Below are 9,023 nucleotides of genomic sequence, written 5' to 3'. Positions count from 1 at the left end.
CACCATCCTATACTACCCGAACTATTAACTTAGTAACAAATTTAAGTATTTAGAATCTTCTAGTTCAAATGCTCGAAACCCGACCGACATGAGAGAGATCCGATTAGAAATTGAAAATTCTAAAACCCGATCGAGATATCTCCGCTCCGTACACGTATGTATATAAATCCAATTTGGGGAAAATAAAATAGCTCAACTGTTGTTGTCTGTCTACTTACTTACTGCAAACTTCAATCAACTGTTAGGGTTTGTGATTTGTTTGTTGTTGGTGATATCGTTGATCAAATCGACCCGCGCGAGTCGACAATTACGGAGAAGAAGCAGCACGATGATGACGTCAAGAAGAAACATGATTCTTCTTCGATGAAGGCTAAGATCTACCGGTTGTTCTGAAGGGAGAAACCCGTTCACAAGGTTTTTGGTGGTGGAAAACGTAAGCATGACAATCTAAGCTTTTGAGCCAAACCAAGCTTAGTTAATTAGCGAGTCAACCTTAGCTTAGTTCAAGGTTGACTCGTTTATAAACCTCGGTTTGGCTTTGTTAAATAATTCAAAGCTCAAACTGAGCCATATGGACAACCTTAGTTAACTACGTTTATGTTTTGTTGGCCGTATTTGTTAGCTACCTTGAAATTTTTCTATCCATTGTTGATGTGTTAATTGGCAGTTAATTAATTAGTAGAGCAAGTTACTTTTACATGTTAGGTGTTATCAAGTTAACCTAAGAAGATTGGCAAGACTCGGCTGTGATACGCATCTGTTTATGTTTATTATGTATGCAGCTGCTGATGTGTTCTTGTGGAGGAACAAGAAGATATCAGCCAGTGTACTTGGTGGAGCAACTGCAGTCTGGGTCTTTTTTGAACTGCTCGAGTACCATCTCCTCACTTTGCTTTGCCACCTCTTGATACTTCTCTTCCTCTGGTCCAATGCTTCTAAGTTTATTAACAAGTAAGCTTTATGTCGAGTAACCGGATCTTAACCATGTTCAGATCATTGACTATCTGGTCTGTTTACAGGTCTCCTCCACGTATCCCTGAGGTTCGAATTCCTGAAGACAAGTATCTTCAAATTGCTGCTGGATTAAGGAATGAAATGCTAAGTGACATTGCCTCTGGAAGGGATTTGAATGAAGAAGTTTCTTGGTGTATGTTGTGTCATCATTCTTCTCCCTCCCTTTGTTCTCATTTAACCGATTGTTCTATACTTTTTTGTTTTTCTAACGCTTCTTAACCGTCTCCATGCAACTTGTATTGGCAGGTGGTTTTTGGACTCTGGGTTCTATCTATAGTAGGGAGTTGGTGCAATTTCTTGACATTGTTCTACATAAGTAATGACTATTACTTCTTACTTATTATTAGGGCTATAAACGAACCAAATGAAGTGTTGTTAATATCCGTTCGTTTAACATTAAACTTGTTGAACGCTAACCGAATGGAAAATCTTGTTCATGATATGCAATCAATATAATTCATGGGTTTTTTTTTTGTTTTTCATGAAGCTAAAATGGATTACTTGTTATGATTGGAAAACAGGTTTTGTGCTTCTACACACAATTCCCGTTCTATACGAGAAGTACGAGAACCAAATTGATGCGTTTGCGGAGAAAGCGATGATTGAGATCAAGAAACAATATGCAGTGTTTGATGCCAAGGTTGTGAGTAAAATACCGCGTGGACCACTGAAAGAAAAGAAGGGGTAGGATTCTGGTTATCACCAAGTATGAATGTTGTTGTGTAGTTTTCAAGTTGTGTGATCCTGATCTTGTACGCTTTAACTCGTGTTTGCTTTAATTAATTGTGACCGTTTCAGTACGTTTTTACTAATAATAATAACTTAACTTTTGAGAGTATGACCGCACAAGATTAAGACTTGGTTTTAGTAAACGAAATCATATTGTTCTGAGAAGCTATCATGTAAAAGTGTTTCGTGATCAGAGATTATAAATGCTTTTACATCTAAAATGAAAATATTTGGTGTTACAGTGTTCAATCACTTAAGAGGTTCTGGTGTATCATGAGCTTATCAGTAAAAACATTCTTTCCCAACAACATAAACACACCCTTACAACTTGTATACGAAAGAATAAATTGAACATGGCTATACGCAAACCAAAACCCTTGCTAATTACTTCATATCTGTCGAAGTACTCGAACCTTTACTCGTATCACTGTTCTCTCTCTTTTCCCTTTCTTCACCCTCTTTTAAAAGGAAATCAACCCACATGTCCGCAAACGACTGCAACAGTTATAAAGTTACCACCATATTAGCCAGTAAATCATTTGATTATATTATTCCACAAGGATGAAGTGTATTATTACCTGGTTATCTAATGCAGCTTGTGGGAGATTATCCGTGGGGGTTCCTCCTAAAATGCCACCTACAAGACGGCCTGGTAGACCAAAAACACCGCGAACAACACCTTTACCTGCTCCTTGTTGGGCAACCCCGATCCGTTGTTTTTCTTCTTCAGAGAACCCTAGCATGCGTACCATAAGCTCCAGAACCTAAAACCTCATGTATTCAGTTAACGTGTTCGTATTTCCTTTATTCTTTTGTATATGTGATTGTCTACACAATTTATAGAATGAACCTCACCTCCTTACTGTGGTTCCTCTGAAAGTAAGTCACCAATAATTTAATCACGATACGCCTGCAAATATTGCAAGTCATTAACATGCAAAAGGTAATATAATTTAACAGCCTACTTTGAAAATTGAATAATAATGATAACTAATCAGTTACTCTGAAAGCAAAAACATCACTAAAAAAAATCCCCACCATAGTGCATATGCTAACATCAGATGAAATCAACCTACTTCATCATGGTCGACTGATTGTCTATAAAAAGCAGTATTATCATAACCTATTGTCTCTTCGCGTTACTTTTTAGCTCACAGATTTCACAATAGCCTACAATTTCAAACCATGTCGAATATTTCCCTTAAAATGATTCAGAATACTTATATCAAAACGTAGGTTAATAGTAGTTGTTTGGTTTGAACATAAGATACTTCCCGACAAAACTACCATGCATGATACATGCACACAAAGATCAGAATATCCCAAAGCTCATGTAAACCAATTCAATTAACAATAACCTGTAAGCAGAAAGAAAAATAATAATAAAACTAACCTGTCAACAGAAAAATCAGAGTCCATGGACATTCTATTAAGTCTAGTCATGCTTTCCTCTACAACACGGCGTAGTTTCGCGTTGTCTTCCTCTAACTTATTTACCCTCCCTTTTCCTTCTGCCAATAGTTTTTCAGTATGAGAAAGTTTCTCCAAACATTCCTCCTTTTCCTTCTTTGTTGTCTCCATTTGTTGGAATGCCTCCTGGTAAGGAAAAAAATTTGTAATATATTTAATTAACAAGAAAACATTAAACTAAATATCACCAGAGTGAAAAAAAACTAACCTTCAATCTCTCAGAAAGTTTAATAGATTCTTCTCTTGCAGAAGCCAATTCCCTTTCCAAATGTTCCTGATCATAAATAGAAGCATAAATAAGTTTTACATAACCGAAACTGTTTTCAACATCTACTCAAATACGATACAATCTAGAACAGACATGAATACCTTAGCTTCTATTTCAGCATAATATTGACCAAGAGCAGTTTGAAGATTTAAAAGTTCAACGTTTTTCACATCTACGATGCTTTTAAGACTAACCACTTTCTTGCTTAAATCATCGATGGTTTCCTTGGACTTCTGAAGCTCAATGTTGTTTGTCAACTTAACCTCTTCTTGACCGGCAATTGCTTGATTCAACGATTTCTCCAAATGTCTTATTTGAGCTTTTAACATTTCATTATTTTCTCGTAACCCTTCAATGATCTTGCTGTCTTCATCCATCTTTTCAGAGTCTTCAGACTCCTAAACAAATTCAGACCACAAGAAACAAACATACAAATGAACAAATGACACCTACTGCGCATAAAAATAAAATGAAATACAACAAAAACATGTTTTTAAACCTTCTCCAATAAATGCTCTTTAAGCCGATTCAGCTGCTGTAATGCCTTGTCCCTTTGCTGAGATGTCTCCTTCAAATCTTTCTCCATTTTCTGAAGAGATGACTCCAGTTCTTCTTTGCCAACAAAACTTCCAGATACCTGCTGCACGTAAATTTATCGTCAAAAATCAGAAGTTAGATTGGGAACACATGTACAAAATTTTAAGAAAAAAAAAATAGTTTTTTTCGCACCAGGGTTTTATAGCTACAAGAAACTAACCTCATGAACACCATTTGAATTTGAGGACAAAGATTTACTAGCAACTTCCAAAGCAGCCTTCAGTTCATTTCTCTCTATCTATATAAAAACAGATAATTGTAAAAAAACAATGAGCCTTGTGCCATATTCAACAAGAGAGCATTGTGTTCCAGTTTTCAATATAACTTCCAATTCTTATATGAAGATTTAACCTTAAGATCTTTGTTTTCTTTTTCCAATGATGCCACTACTCTTTTAAGACACTCTGCAGCATCATTTGCTTCTGCATTTTCCTTAAATACCATCTGCAAATGTCTTACTTCAGATATTTTTTGGTTCAGCTCATCTCTTAATTTATTCATCTCCGCTAACATCTGCAGAAAAACAAAAAGTCATACCACAGAAAGAAGTCTAAGTTTAAGAACACTAAAAAAGCCAGAACAAAACTGAAAATTTCCTTAGTAAACTGAGAACTAAAACCTTGCACTCTGTTAATGTCAGCAGAGTACTAAAGTTTTCTCCTGTAATACTTTTATAGCTCTATGGAGTATGTACTTTCATGTAATTATTTTATGGTAAAAAGTTACACCAAATCATGGATCTTTGTGTGTGTCAACTCTTAAAAATCTTTAAAGGCAAATGTAGAGCTTACATTTTCTTTATTCGCCTTTAAAAAATCATGTTCCTTGTAAGAAGATCTGTTAAGTTTCTGTTCCTCTACAAATGAATTTTAGCATCAGAAAAGAACCTCATTACATGAAAATGTAATCAGCAGTCAAATTTCTACACACCTTGGATCTTCAATTGCAAGCTTGATGACTTTTCACGTTCTTTGTCAAGTTCGTCTTGTAACCGTTTCATTTGTTGCTCATGCGTTGCTTGCAGTGTTGCTAGAGAATTGTTTCTTTCCTCCAGTAAATTAGATAGCTCCTAGAAGTTATTCAGATATCTGTCGTCAAATTCATTCATTATGTACTAAAAAGCACATGATGAAAACTAGGATAGTAAGGAAAAATAAGGGCATCAAATTTCTATGATGTATCATCTACTTGATTACAAAGGCGAAAGCATTTACTAACATAACAGAATTATGTAATCATGATGATCAAATCATTGATATAATGTGCACAGGGAGGTGTTACCTTTTCACTGCTTTCAGTGCTTGAACTCCCTATCTTAATTTGGGTCGTTGAGGGCTGTAATGAGTATGCATCTTCTTTCGATGTGACACCGTTCTGCATTCTCTTTCCAAAAGATCGGTTTTTCTGCTGTTAAGTTAATATTAGCATAAAGAACTATAAGCTAGTAAGATGTAGAAAAAAAACCAAACAGACACATAACAAGGGTGAGCCATGTTTTCAAAGCATACTGAACAGGTAGTTGTATATACTCAACTGGTCATGAATGTATTGCACTCCTAAATAAATAGAAAATTACGTAACTGTTAACTATAAGCATACCTTGTTTCCAGACGGGCTATTAGCTGATGCCTTTAAAATCTCGCTTCTAGATGCATCAAGGTTTTTCTTCAATGAACTATTTTCATCATTCAATCGAGAAATACGATCCTGCTTATAAAAAACACAGTATCGCTAGTAAGACATTTAAAGCACAAGAATTCATTAAAATATAGAGGTGAAAAGCCGCTTTGCAAATTGCATAAAAGAAGAATTATTGCTAAAGAAAGAAAAGGAGGTAACAGTGTAACACTAAGAAAGCACATCCTAAAACTGCATGCCTATGGCATGAAATATTAGGTCATGTGAATGAACAACGCTTAACTATCCATTAAGCCAGCCTTTACAGCCCTAAATTTTATTTTAAAAAACTATTTTTCTTAATGCTTAAAAAGCTAAAAAGGAATGAAACTTAAATACATGAAACTAAACTTCAAACTGGTAATGAAATAAGTTAACACCTAAACAAAAAGTGAACTACCACCTAAACAGGCTCGTAACTAAAAGAACTAACACCTGAGAATACAGTTTTGAACAAAAATAATTGGTGTATAACCATGCACAACTGATTGTGCCAAATGAACATAGAACACGCACAAGAACTGATTCCACAACTGATATGAGGATACTATTAGTACACTTCATAAAGAAAATAAAAGATACAAGAAAACAAACAGGTACCTCTCTTTCTTTTAGTAAAGCTGCATAATTAACTGATAGTGCCTTGATCTGTGCCTCGGATTCCTGAAGCCTCTTGATCTCTGCTTTGTACTGTTCGATCTGCAAAATAGCATCGTTTAAAATAGAAACAGTAAGTCTCCAAAAAAGTTCAAACTTTCATACACATAAAGTAAAAAATCCCAAGACATATGAAGCTGCACATAAAAGACACCCTCCCCGTGGGGCAAGATGCAAGGTTGCATAAAGATTACTTTTAGTTTCACCTTCCTCACATGGATGACGTATCATCTTTGAATGCCATAAGAAATCACTCACTTGGATAAGGCATTCAGTGAATTATATTTTACAAAATTCAAGTGAATTCTTTAAATCGTTTCTTTAACTTAAACAGCTGTGACAGTCCAAAACCACTAGCAATATATTACATTTATATTGCAAGATCGAATGACCTTAACATAACTAACATTCACTATTTGACACTGCAATGAAATGGAATGTAGAAAGCTGAAAGTTCTACTATACTCTGGATTTAAGAAGATACAACATGCAGATAGTTTCAATAAAGCAACTCGTATACTTACTTATTATACTAGCAATAACCGAACCCAAAACCGACGAAACAATTCAGTTATGGATTTTTTGTTATGTTAACCGAACCAAACCATTCATATTTACAAAGAGTTGTAGCTTTTATACCTCCTCCATTTCACTTGTTTCATGTTTTATACCTCCTCCATTTCACTTGCAAAAAATTTAAGCCTAAATGTAGTTTGGTTAATAAGCAAACCGAAGTGAAAAACGAAAACACACTGAACCGAAAAGCGATTGGTTATTACTCCTACCCTACAGCAGTTAGGCTAATCAAGGAATCGGAAGAAAGTTTCCACTAATCATCGATGTGAGTACTGAAAACCCTAAGAAATAAATAAAATGAATTAGGTTAATTAATAAACCTCTGAAGAAGAAGAAGAAGAAGAAGTGGAATCAAAACCATTGGCGATTGGATGATCATCGGAGTGATGATAATAATCGTCATAGTCATCGTGGTGAACATCCAGGGCGATTTTGTTTAGGTTTTCTTTCAAATTCGCAAGAGCCGTTGTGCTCCACATCATCATAATAATAATAATAATAATAATAATAATAATAATAATAATAATAATAATATGTAGATCAGAAGGAACAATTGGTGTACAGATCGGAAGGAGGATTATCAAACGGACGTCCGTCGGTTAGGTTAGTTGATCTGATATTATATGTTATATATCATCATCATCATCATCATCATCATCAACACTGTTTCTTTGTGTTTTATAACATCATTTATATTTACGTTCCGGTAATCTTTAACTTCTTTTTTAATGGAAAATTGTTACGGGGTGACTCAACGACGCAGGTTGTATGGAGCGGGTCTCTAGTCCAGAGGTAGGGTATCAAAAAGACCCAAATACCCTTAAGTATTACCTGCGGGTCAGCTGAGAGCCCCTTAGAAACACTTACATGACGCATGCGGAGGCATCCTAGCACCTTCAAGAATCATCCGCGAGACGGGATACCCGTCCGCAGAAAAGGACCAAGAGGCAATGCCTCGGGACAGCTGTCATTAGTAACATTCTAGAAGATCTACCAAGATGCTTTCTTGAGCAGTACGTGATCTCTCGACCAACCAACAAAGGACACCTGGCAAGGCCGTTATAACCGTGCACATGGCCAGGAGGTTATTCATCAACCAGTCTCATAAAGACGCGTGTCCAAGTTGTTATGCATGCACATGCAATGTATAGATTGAACCTATCATGCGAGGACACGTGTCCAGGTGGTTACGAGAGCATCTTCCAAATGGACAGCTGGCCCAATCATCTTCCCACATCCTTCGGCTATAAATACTTTCTCAATTATTATAAGGTATTCATTCACCCCCACTGTACTCTCACTATTTACTTAAGTGCATTATCTTCATCAGAATTGTACTTATTCTCACGCCGGAGGGTGATTACGGGAAGAACCCCCCTCTTGTCCTTCCCGTAACGAGCTCACGGTGTTTGTTTTGCAGGTTCACGTCACTGGACTTTAGGAATTGGGTTCATATCGTATTGGCAGTTATCCATATCCTACCATGTAGACTCATTGGATCTAAGATCCGTCAAGGGTAGTAGATCCGTGTTTCTTCATTGGCGACATCCGTGTTTTTGTTAGAAAATCAAGAAATTTTTTCCGTTCGTTTTACGATATGAATCAGTTACTTAAAGGGCCGACGGAGAACCAGGTACAGTCTTCACGTGATTTCAATCCAGAAACACGTGAAGGAGCATCATCTGTTTTTGCTCGAATCACGACCCCTACTGCACGAACCGATGTCGTAAACCTTGGAGGTTTTACGTTAGGTGGTTCGACGGCTCGGGGACATTTCACTCCACTAGTAGGTGTTACTCCGGTAGACACGTGAAATGTCATCACACCAACTGGTCATACCCCTACTAATCCGGGACATGTTACAGCCCCAGGAGGTTCCAATCTGGGAGATCTGGAACGAATTATGAGGGACGCCCACCGAACTCACTCGGAGTTAGGCTTGGAAGAAGATTCCGGCGACTCTAATCCAAGAAGAGCTCGTCATCATAGCTCCAGATCCGAAGGACTTTTGTGTCACACCCCGACCAAAGGTGGA

General features: G+C 36.7%; 1 protein-coding gene and 1 pseudogene across 5 annotated transcripts; one reads left to right on the top strand and one right to left on the bottom strand.

Moving 5' to 3' along the window:
• Positions 1-331: 331 nt before the first annotated feature.
• Positions 332-1,814, top strand: LOC143558521 (reticulon-like protein B1; annotated as a pseudogene). Its single transcript, XR_013139755.1, has 6 exons — positions 332-336; positions 396-433; positions 783-951; positions 1,020-1,147; positions 1,261-1,330; positions 1,536-1,814. The product of XR_013139755.1 is annotated as a reticulon-like protein B1 (transcript).
• A 133-nt stretch (positions 1,815-1,947) lies between these two features.
• LOC143558522 (golgin candidate 4-like) lies at positions 1,948-7,526 on the bottom strand. Of its 4 annotated transcripts, none has more exons than XM_077047345.1 (15): positions 7,309-7,526; positions 6,356-6,454; positions 5,678-5,785; positions 5,360-5,485; positions 5,009-5,147; positions 4,870-4,934; positions 4,430-4,591; positions 4,239-4,316; positions 3,981-4,121; positions 3,583-3,879; positions 3,422-3,487; positions 3,137-3,339; positions 2,599-2,653; positions 2,322-2,507; positions 1,948-2,238 (listed from the first exon to the last, which is right to left on the bottom strand). In XM_077047345.1, the coding sequence occupies exons 1-15, from the start codon at positions 7,471-7,473 to the stop codon at positions 2,128-2,130; spliced, it is 2,001 nt and encodes a 666-aa protein (XP_076903460.1). In that variant the 5' UTR covers positions 7,474-7,526; the 3' UTR covers positions 1,948-2,127. The 4 variants fall into 4 exon arrangements, with proteins under 4 accessions (XP_076903460.1, XP_076903462.1, XP_076903461.1 ...); XM_077047347.1 differs by having other exon boundaries at positions 5,360-5,482; XM_077047346.1 differs by having other exon boundaries at positions 3,981-4,118; positions 7,309-7,525.
• Between the last annotated feature and the right edge of the window lie 1,497 nt (positions 7,527-9,023).

This window comes from Bidens hawaiensis, unplaced genomic scaffold (genome assembly GCF_021521415.1).
Source record: "Bidens hawaiensis isolate Kalapana, Puna unplaced genomic scaffold, B.hawaiensis_p1.1 tig00019553_1, whole genome shotgun sequence".
NCBI classification, from domain to species: Eukaryota; Viridiplantae; Streptophyta; class Magnoliopsida; order Asterales; family Asteraceae; genus Bidens; species Bidens hawaiensis.
Note: the sequence above shows the minus strand (reverse complement) of the source record. Positions and strands in the feature narration are given on the sequence as shown.